We start from the raw sequence: 15,788 nt of genomic DNA on the forward strand, positions 1-15,788 counted from the left end.
CTGAGTGATGCTGTGGGGGCACTGAGTGATGCTGTGGTGTTCCTGTGTAATGTTATGGTGGTGCAGAGCGATGTTGTGGTGGTGCCAAGTGATGCTGTGGTGAAGGTGAGTGATCCTGTGGTGAAGGTGAGTGATGCTGTATTGAAGGTGAGTGATGCTGTAGTGAAGGTGAGTGATGCTGTGGTGAAGGTGAGTGATGCTGTGGTGGCCCTGAGTGATGCTGTGGTGGACCTGAGTGATGCTGTGGTGGTGCTGAGTGATGCTGTGGTGGCACTGAGTGATGCTGTGGTGTTCCTGTGTTATGTTGTGGTGGTGCCGAGTGATGCTGTGGTGTTCCTGTGTAATGTTGTGGTGGTGCCGAGTGATGCTGTGGTGTTCCTGTGTAATGTTGTGGTGGTGCCGAGTGATGCTGTGGTGAAGGTGAGTGATGCTGTGGTGGCCCTGAATGATGCTGTGGTGAAGGTGAGTGATGCTGTGGTGGCCCTGAGTGATGTTGTGGTGGTGCTGAGTGATGCTGTGGTTAAGGTGAGTGATGTTGTGGTGGTGCTGACTGATGCTGTGGTGGTGCTGAGTGATGCTGTTGTGGTGCTGAGCGATGCTGTGGTGGTGCTGAGCGATGCTGTGGTGGTGCTGAGCGATGCTGTTGTGGTGCTGAGCGATGCTGTGGTGGTGCTGAGCGATGCTGTGGTGGTGCTGAGCGATGCTGTGGTGGTCCTGTGTAATGTTGTGGTGGTGCAGTGTGAGGCGGTGGTGGCGCTGAGTGAGGCGGTGGTGGTGCTGAGTGAGGCGGTGGTGGCGCTGAGTGAGGCGGTGGTGGCACTGAGTGAGGCGGTGGTGGCGCTGAGTGACGCGGTGGTAGCGCTGAGTGATGCTGTGGTGGCGCTGAGTGACGCTGTGGTGGCGCTGAGTGACGCTGTGGTGACGCTGAGTAATGCTGTGGTGTTCCTGTGTAATGTTGTGGTGGTGCCGAGTGATGTTGTGGTGGTGCCGAGTGATGCTGTGGTGAAGGTGAGTGATGCCGTCTGTGGTGGCCCTGAGTGATGTTGTGGTGGTGCGGAGCGATGCTGTGGTGGTGCGGAGCGATGCTGTGGTGGTGCTGAGCGATGCTGTGGTGGCGCTGAGCGATGCTGTGGTGGCGCTGAGCGATGCTGTGGTGACGCTGCTGTGGTGGCGCTGAGCGATGCTGTGGTGGCGCTGAGCGATGCTGTGGTGGCGCTGAGCGATGCTGTGGTGGCGCTGAGCTATGCTGTGGTTGCGCTGAGCGATGCTGTGGTGGCGCTGAGCGATGCTGTGGTAGCGCTGAGCGATGCTGTGGTGGCGCTGAGCAATGCTGTGGTGGTGCCGAGCGATGCTGTTGTGGTGCCGAGTGATGCTGTGGTGGCCCTGAGTGATGTTGTGGTGGTGCTGAGTGATGCTGTGGTGGTGCTGAGCGATGCTGTGGTGGTGCTGAGCGATGCTGTGGGGGTGCTGAGCGATGCTGTGGGGGTGCTGAGCGATGCTGTGGGGGTGCTGAGTGATGCTGTGGGGGTTCTGAGCGATGCTGTGGGGGTGTTGAGCGATGCTGTGCTGGCCTTGAGTGATGCTGTGGTGGTGCTGAGTGATGCTGTGGTGGAGCAGAGTGATGCTGTGGTGGTGCTGAGCGATGCTGTGGGGGTGCTGAGCGATGCTGTGGGGGTGCTGAGCGATGCTGTGCTGGCCTTGAGTGATGCTGTGGTGGTGCTGAGTGATGCTGTGGTGGAGCCGAGTGATGCTGTGGTGATGCTGAGCGATGCTGAGTGGTGCTGAGTGTTGCTGTGGTGGCGTAGAGTGTTGCTGTGGTGGCGTAGAGTGTTGCTGTGGTGGCGTAGAGTGTTGCTGTGGTGGAGTAGAGTGATGCTGTGGTGGCGTAGAGTGATGATGTGGTGGCGTAGAGTGATGCTGTTGTGGCCCTGAGCGATCTTTTTGTGGCCTTGAGTGACGCTGTGGTGGTGCTGTGTGTTGCTGCTGTGGCGCCGAGTGATGCTGTGGTTATGTGGAGTAATGCTGACGCATATGTGTAGGAGGTCAGAAATAACTTGCAATTTATGTGGCAATAACCACTGCTTTGATTTTTTTTATGTTTAGATTTCCTTTGTAACGTGCCACTCCCAGAAATACCTCAACTCCCAAAACCTGACCTTAAATTTATGTATGTGATCATTCTGACATACTGGCAGAATTTGCTCACTCGTGAGGGTACGTTATAAATGTAAAATTCAGCTAAACCTGATTCTCTGATTTCAATTTGGGATTTTAAAATCGATAAATTTCTTACTTGATGCATGAATTCGACTTTGCTTGGTAAAACAATGCATGGATCGGCCCTCTTTCTTAAGAAATTGTGTAAATATGTTTGTACATGTTTTAAAACGTTATTCAGGGACTAGGTTTTAGTTAAAAATCTGCTGTCCGTATTAAAGTTTTTATAAGCAATAGAATAGATGTGTGATGCATTTTTTGCAATTGGTTCATAGTCTGTTTCCTACATTTATGCCCTGATGCAACAATCCTTGTGCAAAATGAGCATGTACACAATCTAGCGGGCTGTCGAGCCCCCACTGCCCGGCCTGCTAGGAGTGGCCCGGACAGCGAGTGTGCTGGGGGGTCAGAGGGCAGAAGAGCAGGCAGCCTCTTATCGCTCACAGACTGTCAGACGGAGAGCAGTCACCCTGCCATAAATCTGTGTACTGTAAATACGCCTCGTCAACTGGAGCCGGGACAAGGCCGAGGGTTCCGAGTGAAAGACAGCATGCCAGAGAAGGGAGGCGAGAAAGAGGGTGGAATGAGGGAAGACAAGAGGGGAAGGATGGACGGGAAGAGGGGAGGAGGAAGAGGTGGAGTGAGGAAATATTGAACATAGGAAAGAATGCTGAGAAGAAGGTGGTATACGAGAGGGAAACAATTTGAAATAAGCAAGGTGGAGACACATTTTACTGGTAAATCTGGCAGAATTTAAATCATCAGTAGAGAGGCAGCGTCTATTTCATGAAAATAGTTGCTTCCTACTGACATCCGTGTGCTCTGCAGATCACAAGTTCGAATCTAATTCTCTAAAGCTCTAAAGAGTCAAAAGGGAAGTTTAAGATACGGTTCATGCTGACACAATGATGAACTGGTGATATTCGAAGTCTGTGACATATGATGGCCGCGTGTCTCCCTCCTGCGCACCACACAGCCATGTGGATGGTAAGGCACTACCAGCTAACAGCACTTCTGGCGCCACATGTCTCAGAACCACTCGGAGAATGTTAGCGTAGACACACCGTGCCCTCCAGCGCCTCATCGCATCAGTACTGGTTACGTGGCTGTCTTGGAAACACTCTGCGCGGGTCAGCTAGGGACAGTTACCCTGGTCAAAGACGCGCTCTGTGGTGAGGGAGGGAGAGGGAATTGAACAAGCGCAGCTGGGCTGAAAGTTGAAAGACGCGCTCTGTGGTGAGGGAGGGGGAGGGAGTTGAACAACTCGGCCGGGCTGAAGCATTGGCCGCGCGGCCGTGAAAGTGACACAATCACACGGCCGTGAAAGTAATCGCGAGCAATGCTGAGGAAGAGATAGGAAAGCCAGATGGCAGCTACGCGTGCGTAAGCTTGAGGCCAGCAAAAGCTTGTGGTAGCACTTTGAAGACCCACTTACTAAATGTCCGCAGAGCACCGAATGCGCTGGCTCAGGCGAGACCTAAAAGAAGGGGAGCGTTAGGCTTCCAAATTGTCAAACTAAAGTTCTATATCATCGTGGAGAAGCTCAGCACGACTTAAGTCTCTTGTGACCAGGACTGTGGGTCTGCAAATCTCCCTGTTAAGTGAGGAGACATCACCTATGAGAATCAAGAACACTCGCCCCGGGGCCTGGAGCAACAGCATCTACCTGAGCCTAGATCAGAGGACCCTGTGGGGAGAAGGAGATCGCTTAGAGGGAGTGCAGTCTAATGAGGATCCTGCCAAATGAATCATGGGAGCGGAGTACGAGATTCTGACCATTTGGGACCAGCGCACCAATCAATCCATATGCGCTGTTCGTCACCCCCATTTACAAGGTGGCGGCAGCAGAAAAGTCTAAGAGTCATCACTCTGGTGCCCCGCTAGGACGAGAGAAGGACTATCGCTCTGTGCATCAACATGACCTAAAGACGGATATCGCCTTATCTGTGGTGCTCACAACCCCCATATGCCGTGTGGGGGCCAGAGTGAAGATTGAGGCTGTCGCCCAGGTGCATTACTGGAACACGAGGAGGGCCACTGCCCTGTGCAGTACTGTGACCTGAAATGTCCGTCGCCCTGCTTGCTGCTGTTTGTGACCCCCTCCGACTGCTGGGAGGGGGCTGTGGCAAATGAAAGGGCCTTCGCCCTGAAACAGCGTGCATCTGAGAAGCAGTGGGTTGTGACCACAGAAAGAGCAACTATTTAACTACCTGAATCCAGGGGCACGCATGAGCTGCCACCGGACTTCGGCAGACTTACTGTGTGATCAGAGGAGTCGTGGATGGCTGCCACTCCAACCACAGCATCGCCAGGCCGAGATGTGCGCCCGATCCCTCCGCACTGCCACTAGCAAGAGTGGGGAGGACTGAATACCAGGTCTGTGGAGAAACTTGCTGTCATTAAAGTGCCATCGCATGGGACACTTTGATTTTCTCAAAGCCATTGTGGAACTTCTAAGACTTGAACTCACTAGCATGGCCTAGCTTGGATGTCTCCTTACGTGAAAGGGGAATAACAATATTCCTTAGACAAAAAGTGGGACTTGAGAGCACACCGGGTAACACAAGCGTGTCATATTATACTTTGTGTGCGTGCATATAAAAGTACTACAGAGTTGATCCCACTGCAGTAAACTCTTTTCAATGTTGCATTGTTTTACTCTCACAGTGCTAGAACCATGATGTTGCAGTTTCCTTCGAGCGTAGCCTAAAGCTCCTGGATATCTCCCTGTATATGGGTTCAGCCGTTACTTCATGCTTTGAACCCCTGAGCATCCTCTAAACTCCTTAAGCCCTGCATCAAAAATGTACCATGACTTGAAACTTTAGACTGTTGCCTCTCCTTTTTTCCCCCTTTCAAATGACTCCCTCCTTGAAGTCCTTCCTCTGCATGCCTCCTTTGAGTACACTGACCTTTAAGACCTATGCATGTTTCCCTTTCTGTTATTGTATTTCTGCAAATTGTCCATAACACATATCAAGGATCACAATCTCTGAATCGTCAATAGCCATGCCCATACCAATTTACAATGCCTACTCCCCTCTAGTCCATCTAATAATCCTGCCAACGATCTGCATGAACTCACATATCCCCCACTAACAATCACACCCATCTCATATTAATTTAATTTACCACAAACTGGAGGAAAAGCACGGAATGGTTTCCTTGAGAGCACAAGACTAATTCTAACAACCAAAAATTACCCATAAGCCCTGAATGAATCACTAACCCCGTGTTTACGAGCAATTACATGCATGTGCTTTAACACTTTATCAGACGTAGTAAGCACTATTTAAATTAAATGACATGACACTTTGGTATAAGTGAGATTTATGAATGAAAGGCAACATAACATACCAAACATATATACCTCCCAGGCTTACAAAAAGAAGTTTGTCAAGTAAAACATTTGCATATTTTAGTTTATTGTTTGGTCACCTAGTGAAGTGACGTGCGTGACATCTGTGCTTCCCTGGGGGCTACTAAGTTTGGTGACAAGATGTGAGCGGTCCGTTATGCTCCCAGCCAGGCACAACTTCAATAACACGAATTGCCGATTGTCTTGACAGTATCGCATGTTTGAGTCTCTGGTACTAATAGGGAAAGTTTATGATTCATTCCAATGTGTATTCTGTATTCATACAACCACACCTATCCCTACAGAGGACCCGCTTCTGTTTTCCCAATGCCTCAAGTTCGCAATACCACTTGTGGAGTCAGTGTGAGGAGCAGCCCTGTGATAAAGCAGCCAGGGGGAGGGGGTCTTCCGACCTTCCAATTGAAAGAGCCAACAGACATTCTGTCTCCTTGACAGTCGTGACCAAGTGTACACGTTATTAAGAAGTCGTGGTCCTTCGTCATGGCATTAAAATAGCGGACAGAACCGGATTCCTTTCCAGAAGTATATCTCTCTATGCCAGCAAAAGCGAGCGTGGGTAGTCATCGCTGCTCGAGCTTGGTCAACTTTAGAACGTTGTGGCTCAAGCTTTAGGATAACTCGGGGCCCGTTGGGTTCGACTTACTGGAACTAAATAGCCGTCAACCAATGACTTACTCCAATCGTTTCTTCTGTGCACTCTGCATTAACGTAATTTGTAAATTGTTGAGAGCGATGTTTCTTAAGTACACTACCCATACGTAAAAAGTCTCCTAAAATCAGTTTCTCTAACGTGGATTACTTTGCGTCTATGCACAAGATGCACAAACGTTCAGAGCTGCAACAGTTCAGTTTCTTCAGCGGTTCTCTATAACTCAGATGAACTATCCGAAAGGTCCAAGTTGACAAGTTATTAAACTGTGTTGAAAGACGACACAGCCATTCAAAGATGGCCGCCAAAATCCACCGTCCAGCCATTCGCATTCTCCGACATTCCGGCAGTCGGGGTTACAAACCGGCATGAAAAATTGTTGACTGTGAGCTAATGATATAAACCAGCGAGGACTAGCACACCGGTTTTGATTTGTCTCTAGTCAGCCCATTAGTTCGGTGTGTCAGCTGCACTCTGGAACAATCATCTAACCATCCTCTTCTAGTTGAAAGCACATCACTTCCTTTATCACGTAGCACTAGTTAGGGCGGTGCTTGATGACCAACATGAATCCCACATGGCAAAAGAGGGGCTGGTCATGCACCCACTTTACGTCACCCGCCACTAGATGTCCTCGAATACGATGCCTGTATTAGCCTTTTGACTGACGTCATAGCCACGCCTCCCAAGGGGCGGAGAATCGCCGTGCACGAACGCGGTTGTAGCCGTCTGGGCAGTCAATTACGTTGCTGCTGGTTACTTTAATGACGGCAAGTCAGAGAGAGCCAGTTTAAAACAAGCATTGGCCGCACGCGCGCCTTGCGCTTGAAGTTTAAAAAAAAAAAGAAAAACAAGCCCGGCGGAGCATGGCGCGCGCGCGCGCTTGGGGGCGGGGGAGCGGACCCTTTGAAGTGCTCCCAAAAGGCGGATTGCATGGCGGCACGATGCGCATGATTGTGCGCGTGCTAGCCATGCAATCCGCTTTTTGGGAGCACTTTTGAAACCCGTATTCTATAGTCTCGCTTTGCAATCGCTTACGCGATAGCAAGGCGAGACCGAATGAGCAAGGTCAGCAGAAGCACATCTTTCTTTGGGCCATCAATTTTTCACACACTCAGAAATCTGCTGACATAAAACATCATTATTCATTTCCATTGTCCGGTCATTTTCAGATAAATTCATGAATTCATGAGAAACAAAATCTTTTATGGTAGCAATCACATACACATCTTGTTCAAGAGAAGAAACACACACGTCATTGCATGGTAATCTTGAAAGAAAGTCAGCAGTGACATTGTTCCTGCCCGGGACGTATACTACTTCAAAGTCATACTCTTGTAGGTGAGATGTGAGTCGGGCTATATGAGCAGTAGAGTTCCAACCTCCCCCGGGAGATAACATACTAACCAGGGGCTTATGATCAGATCTAAGTGTGAATCTTCTTCCCCACACATAGTTACGAAAATGTTCGATAGCCCAGATACATGCCAACAACTCCCTTTCGATTACAGCATATCTCCTTTCAGTCTCAGAGAGAGTCCTTGATGCAAAGGCCACACACCATTCATCTCTACCAGAACATTGGCTAAGAACTCCTTCAAGTCCATAAAGACTGGCATCCACTGTAATGATACACTTCTTATTAAGACAAAAGGATTTAAGAGTAGGAGCATTTATAATCTCCTTTTTGATCTGTCTGAAGGCTGCATCTTGTTTATCTGTCCAGATAAACTCAGAAGATTATCATTCGTATCCCATCCTTTTGATGGTATCCCTTCCCGCACAAAAACAATTCTGCCTATAACGCAGGCCTAACTGTAGTATGGCGCAAGGGTGCCGGCATTGGTGCTAGGACGGCACAAGTGTGCCAGTGCTGGGAGAGAGTGGGAGAGCGCCATATCTTTGTAAATAGGGCCCTTGTCACCTCGCTCTAATTCTCGCCACGAAGCACAGCGCAGCAAGTTGCCGCGCTGCACTGCATTCATTCTTAGTAGCTCTGACACAGGTCTAATAGGTGAATGATTGTCTGCACCCTATCCACCATAGCATCACATTATTCTGGTGCACAGGTGTAAGGTAATAAGTTCCAGGAAACAAGTAAGTTTCAGGCATTTATTTGAAACTTTAACAGCCGGAGGCACAGTATGTCTAAGTACATCAGGATAAAAAAACGTAACTGTCATCTCTGGAACATGGAACATAGGTTGTACAGCGCAGGTGCAGCGTTCCATGTTCCAGACAGGGAATGCAAGGGAGAGAGGATATGACAAAGGGAAAGAAGGAATAAAAGAAGAATGTAACAACAGGACACTGGCCAATGTACTTTGAACCACACTAACACAACCTACATGAGGTTTGCACTGTCTGTGGCTGCTTCTGCATGTAACTGTTTTGTGCTTTTACCTTAGGTTTGGGTATGAACGTGTGTCTTCAGCTCCTGGGCGAGATAGCCCCCAAGAAGCTGCGTGGTTTAATTAACTCCTCCGGCGCCGTGTATGTGACTGCTGGGAAGCTCTTTGGCCAAATTATTGGGTTACGGTAAAAAACACTGTTTCTGCCATTATCCTGTTTGACTGTGCCAGTATTTCAGTTGTACTTTTCTGCCTTACCGCCAGCCAGTGACTATCCCTTCTGTCTTTATACAGCGAAGCAATGGGAACAGAGAGCTTGTGGCCCTTTCTCATGTCGGTCTGTGGACTGGGGTCCCTGGTGCAGCTGATCACGCTCCCACTTTTCCCAGACACACCTCCAAACCTCCTGCTGGTGCAACAAGACAAGGAAGGCTGCATGAGAGGTCAGTGACCTAACGCAAAGTGATGGGACTCGTGCAGAATGTGGGACTCCTTTATCTGAAATATATTCATAGGGCTCTGACTGAATAGGACCCCCTGAAGGATGGCGGCCCCCGCATCTCAGGGTCCGCAGTGGCCTGTGTTAAGCCCCCTTAAGAGGTGGCTCAAACCCAGGGTCAGCTATCATTCTGCCAGCAGGGCCGTCCCAATGGTAGGACAGATGAGGCTCCCCACCCCTGTTCACAAATGTATTTAAATCATTATAAAAAAACAGGCCTGCCCGGTCCCTTTATCATGCAGCTTTCTGGTTAACAAATCTATTGTTCAAGGGTATCTTGGGGGTATTTCTGGGCCACTGTGTTTGTGCACTAATTACTTACCACTAATCATCAATTACATGGGGGAGTAGTGAGTCTGAGGTTTTCCAACAAGCAACTGGGTGTAGCCAACTAAAAAAGATAGGGGTGGGCTAGATAGGATGGTGGGAAGGAAAATGTGTGAAGTAAGGAACATTCTTGGTAGCATGTCAGTGTACATAGATCCATAAGCAATTAAAGCAATACCTCATAACTTCATACACATGGGTGAGCTGTGCAGCAGGGTTGTATAAGATACCATAAGACAAGACTGTTTCACAATAGCTCGTTTACAAAGTGGCACAATGCAATGCCAAATTCACACAATATACTCTAATATGTATACACACAAGTTATGGCACTGCTGATTTGGCCCTATTAGTTGTGCCTACTTCTCTGAATTGTGTGTCTTTTTAAAAAAAAATTGCTTAATAGTCGATCACAGTTTAAAAAAACTGCTCAGTGCAAGGTCACAGAGCAAACAATTGTACAGTGGTTTTAGATAATCCTGATGTGTATTGAGGCAAGCTTAAAGTAATACGGAAAACACGAATGCCCCTTATCTCTGAGAGCACCCCTGGACCTCTACCATACCCCCTACTCAAGCTACCTGATATTAGCCCCAGAAGTATTTGCAAACTAGACAACGGACTATTCTCTTGCCTGGAGTCAATTTGTTTTGGGCAGTCCATCTCCCGGGTTCCAGTTTGAATTTAGTCCAGGCTGTCGACACAGAACCCCAGCGAGATAGTAAGAATGAAGAACAATTATGTCTACTCTATTCAGTTCTTCGACGCAGCAATGTACGGCAGGTAGACAAACGAGAGCATACCTAGCACCAGCCCAGATTAAACATCAATATGGCTGGCTGGTGGAGAACAGCAAAAGCAAGCTTAGTACCAGCCAGCAGAACAGGCATACAGAATGTGTGTCTCAAAGACTAGGCTCAAAAAGAGTAGCAGACAGGCCTAAGGGGTACAGAAAGAACTATCAGAGGCCAAACGAGGGCTACAAACAATATATACAAATATACGAGAAGCACTCCGTAAATAGTCAAGTTAATTATTATTTAAGAAAACATTGTTTATCATTTAAAACATGTTCCAAAACGTTTTCATAATCAATACGCTGCTCGCCTACTAGTTTATAGCCAAACTGTTTTCTTTATTTTCCTTTTGTTGAATAAATGACCAACTCAGCCAATGCGGTTTTTCCCACAAAACCTTTGAATTTCTTCACTGCTGATAAAAAATACATAAATATAACAATACTAAAATTAAGATCACACGTACTGCAATTGTAGAAGTACAGCATAACAAACATATGCTATACATATTGTTATATTGTTGCATTTAGTCCTTAAACTTTGGTCTCAGTTAAACTTAAGTCCAAAATGTAAGTTTAAGGGAGACAAAAGTCTAACTTTATTACCTGTAAAAGCCCTATGTGAATACCAAAAGTCGTAAAGTTAGACTTTCGGCTCAGTTTACCTTTGTGAATCTGGCCCACTAACTGGCTATCGGTGTTCCCTTTTTCCTTAATTTCAATCACATTTTTGATATAGTTTTAACCTTCTCTTTTGTCTTCTCTAAAGTCTCGGTATCATACCCTCTCTATATCATTCTATTGATGATTAGGTAAAGATTTTGTTCACATAAATTTCCTTCAATACAGTTTCTACGATTGTGAAGCATCTCTCCATATTGATTAGCCTTATCAGTGCTTGCTGGATGTGCACTAGTTGCTAATAATGTGCTATTACAAGCAGTCTGCTTGTGGAAGAGAGTGGTATGAATTCTATTGTCTGGAATGTAGAAACATATATCAATAAATGGCAATTTTCACATACATTTGTGAGAATTCATAGCCTTTCAAAGATGACATATCGACATTTTGGATAACTTTCATAGTGAGGTAAGTAGTCCTGACAGTCCCCAGTAGTGCTGCAGGTTCATCCTCACAAGATATATTTGAAATGATGATGTGAAAATGGTGCATTTTCAGAACAATTTCTAAAAACAACAAGCATGGATGACAGAGGCTGTTCATAAAATGTAGTGTCATATAATCTATCATTTATCATAACAAAACACATTGGTTCACTTGGTTTGTCTAAATCCATACAAAAATAAATCAGCAAACTTCTATTCAGTGCACTCATTAAATGCAGAGTCAGAAAACACCTCTTCCAAAACTTATTTTTGAATTTTATAATTTAATGAAGGTATGTGTAATCTCTACGGAGCTAGGATATATATGAATAGAAACGGCTGGAGTATCAATTAAAAAACAACAGCATATATGTTAAAGTGCAGAGTGTCCCAGTGAGGAGAAAATACATTGAAGTAAATAAATAACACTAATAAACACACCTTTCAAACATCTGTCTCCTAAACACATATAGGAACAAATTATATATTGGTACTTTATTGCAGCTCTTGTCAATTAGTGTGCTGAACTTTTGATGACGTTTCAAGCTTGTTTGAAACATGGAGTTCTCTTCAGGACTGTAAAATACAAGGGACCTAGCATTGGAACAGTAAATAGATTACTATATGCTAGATATAGTATGGGCATGCTGAGAAAGGTGTGTTTGCAATAATTACTTGGGGTACTAGGGTCACACAGACTACGGTTGTCATTGGCTCAAAGGGAGGTGCCTGGTCATTGAGAACTCAGAGCATAACAAATTGGCTCACCATCCGTATAAGAAGACTACTTCAAAGTCACAAAGTGAAGACAAGAAGAAATATTTACCCACTCGGTTCGGATGAGTTCATACATGTATATATACCAAGTTATCAGTAAAATATTTCTGAGATCCATCGGGATATAAAAGTTTAGGTAAATAATTTTCTTTATTGACTAGCCGATTGAGTTTTGGAAAAGGTATCTGTTAAGTACTTCCAAATAGATGATGAAGCATAAGGGTCAGCCGGAGATAGTTCGTCGTATACTCTTTTTAAAAAAATAATATTTTTATTAGGCCATGATATCAGCGTGAGGCAATAATTAATGTCACTTATAACTTACACACAAGAAAGAATGAAATTAATCATTTACATATGTACATAATACCTACATAATATTACAAATTAATATTACATATTTAAAAAAGAAAAATAACAGCCCCCAAGAACAATCGTTTATAAACAGAGCAGTACAGTAGTATCCAAAAGGAGTAGATAAATAAATAATAAACTGTGCAATCAAAGACTAACCGTTATGAAAGATACGCAAAAAATACTAACGACACAAAAAAGTGTATAAATCATTTATTTCCAATTTCAATATTCACATAGTCTGCTTTGCTCCCCATCCCTTTAACCCTAAATCCCTTCTACAAGAACTCTTAAGGGAATACAAATTGCACTATAAGCTGAAAAAGGCTAAGAACCTCGCCTTTCACATTTCAAAAGAGGGTGATTCTTTCTGTAGCCATGCTGACGTGATGCAAAGCCGTGCTACAGCAGTAGCCATAAAAATAATATACCCAACCTTTGGTGTGCCACGACTGGCTAATGGTTCCTCTGCCAAGCCTAACAGCATAGATATCGGGGTTAGCTTGATTTCTACCCCAGTTATGGAAGTTAAGAAATTCTCTATTCCCAAAAGAAGTGGGTGCAATTTGGTACATGCATAAAAAACATGGAGGCTGCCAGATGCCGCAGTTCCACACAAAAGCATTTACCATCCTTAGCACTACCCCACGTTAGCATCTTCAAGGGGGTATGATACAGATTGAAGATGGTTTTATAATGCTGGGACCTAAGACTTGAGGGAATCAGTATTTCCCCTGCAATACTGATAGATCTCTGTATCAGACCCTCACCCTGCCCCAACCTCACATTCCATTTCTTATCCTGCTCTTCCAGATTATCCCTGTGCAATTCAACCAGGTTCCCATAGACCCATCCTATTTTCTGTCTAGTTTTAATAACTTCAATCATATCCTTTTTCTCTATGTCAGGCGGCTGCATTTTCTTCTTATCTATAAAATCTCGTAACTGAAGATATTTTTAAAAAAAATCTCTATTTGATAACCCATATCTTTCCCTCAACTGAGCAAAAGAATACAACTTGCCCTTATCAAAAAAATCACCAATAGTCGAAATCCCTTTTAATTTCCACCTACCCCTGATCGTATCCCAGAAAATGGAGGGTAATAACTGTGTCGCATCAATAGGGGTGTAGTAATTAATTCTCCCAAATTTCAGATACATACAAACCTTCTTCCAGATTTTAAAGGCCGTTCCTAGTACCTTAAACCGGGGTTTTTTTGTAATAGCTTGGCTTGATTACCTTTAAAGAGCACCCCTCAGCTTCTGTCCCTAACAGCATATACAAAATAGAGGGAGCATCAGCTGAGTTGCTCCCCTTTTCCCCCATTATTAAGATGTTCATATTCTGAAGAAGAGACGCATAATAGTAAAAAAAAAAGTGATGGACTGCCCACCCCCCTCGGGATCAGAGAAGAGTCATATACTTCATCGCTCTCTGAGCTTGTTTCTGACCCCACATGAACCTTCCACAAATGGATTGTAACTTTTGCAGCTTTATTCTGGTCAGCTCTAACGGAACTGATCTTAAAAAGTACAGCACAGCACCTTAGGCAATATGTTCATCTTCAGTACGTTACAGTGTCCTACGAGTGAGAGATGTAGACACTCTATTCTCGCCAGTTCTTTCTTGATTCCAGCTAATAATGGGTCCCAGTTCGCGGTAACTAACTTATCTAGTGATGCTTTAATTTTAATGCCTAGATTGACTGCCTCCTGGACGACTCTCAGATCATTTAAAACAGCCTCCTTTGCACATATGATCTGCGTTTTGCCAGTGTTCAATTTATACCCTGAAATTGATCGGGCATGTCTATAGCAGGCGTTGGAGTGACAACAGCCACATCATACGCCAGGACTTTATATGTTTCCTGCTGAATCTGTATAGGTTGTATAACCATATTCTGTTCTATTAAAACCAGCAGAGGATTGATATAAAGTGCAAATAAAAAAGGTGAGCATAGGCAGCCTTGTCGAGTTCCACTGGTTATGAAAACAAGTACAGATTCCATCCCCATCACACAAACCCAAGTGACTGGGTGCCCATACATTGTTTTAATGGCATTAATAAACCCACAACCAAACCCTAAGCGGACCATAACTGCCCATAAAAACTCCCACGAGACACAGTCAAACGCCTTCTCGGCATCAAAAAGTATCAGTCCAAGTGGTGCCTGATGGACTTTTGCTATATCAAACATAGTCACCACCCGACTGATATAATTGACCATGCCTCTTCCTGGGATAAAGCCATGCTGGCGTATTGAAACCAGAGGGGTTATTACCTGAGATAACCGTGCTGCAAGAACTTTGACATAAATCTTGCCGTCGCAATTTAAAAGAGAAATAGGCCTATAAGAGCCAGGAAGAGTTGGTGGTTTGCCCGTTTTCTTAAAAACAATGATATTAACAGTATCCCATGATGCTGTGGCCAGCCCTTGTTGAGCAGATTTAAAGACTGTCAACATTTCTGTTTAAATTTCAGAGAAAAAGAACGTATAAAATGCTCACGGTAGCGCATCAGAACCAGCTGCTTTACCCATTGCTAGTGCATTAATGGCACTCTCAATCTCCTCCTGAGTTATAGGCATCTCTAATTCTGCCGATTCATCCCTGCTCAGTGTCTGGCTAAATCCATTTTGTGGTAAACACAGAGCTGCATTTCTATCTGGTCTATCCTCCCCTACAAATAACTCTTGATAATAGGATCTTAGAGCTGCTAAAATCTCTGTTGGTCTGTCATTTAATTTCCCAGCCGAATCTTCTGTTTCCACAATACCCCGTTCAATCTCCCTGTTTCTAATTTGTTTGGCTAGCCATCTCCCAGCCGTCTCCCCAAATTCATAACAATCTCTCCTATAGGTTAAATATTTGCTAGCAATGTCTTTGGACCATAATAAGTTAATCTTCACCTTACAGCGCGCAACATTACCATGCACCACTAGATGTGATGTTTTTTGAATTACACATTGTGTCAGGCCACATTCGGCTCGTCTAAGCTCATTGTAAAGGTCCTGGAAAAGGATATTTTGCTGTTTTTGCTTTCAATGTGTCCCATACAACAGCAGGCAAAGCCATATTCCTGTTTATCTCAAGAAAATTCCTAATCCGATCCCTCATATGGAGCACAAAAATCTTGTCTACCAATAATTTCTGATCAAAAGTAAAGCGCCTCTGTAGCCTGAATGAACTTTGAATTGGTAAGTCCATCACCACAGGGCTGTGATCCGAAGTAAGTCTAGGAAATATTTGAATTCTAGCCATGGCAGCCTGCCCTCTGGAGATAAAGAAGTAGTCCAATCTCACCCATTTTTTATGAGGGCATGAGAAATATGT

General features: G+C 45.0%; 1 protein-coding gene across 3 annotated transcripts in view; it reads left to right on the forward strand.

Annotated features, from left to right (window-relative positions):
* The window catches only part of LOC146783420 (solute carrier family 2, facilitated glucose transporter member 11-like), a 617,692-nt gene that overhangs the window by 366,152 nt on the left and 235,752 nt on the right, over window positions 1–15,788 (forward strand). The window contains exons 5-7 of one of the 3 annotated variants that reach the window (XM_085636132.1): window positions 2,104–2,214; window positions 8,654–8,783; window positions 8,891–9,039. The exons of 1 other annotated variant lie outside the window; for it this stretch is intronic. In XM_085636132.1, coding sequence (XP_085492258.1) covers window positions 2,104–2,214; window positions 8,654–8,783; window positions 8,891–9,039 — 390 coding nt within the window. The remainder of the gene's footprint in view (window positions 1–2,103; window positions 2,215–8,653; window positions 8,784–8,890; window positions 9,040–15,788) is intronic. One more of the 3 variants, XM_085636133.1, reaches the window with a different exon arrangement.

The sequence above is a fragment of the Triturus cristatus genome, chromosome 11 (genome assembly GCF_964204655.1).
Source record: "Triturus cristatus chromosome 11, aTriCri1.1, whole genome shotgun sequence".
NCBI lineage: Eukaryota > Metazoa > Chordata > Amphibia > Caudata > Salamandridae > Triturus > Triturus cristatus.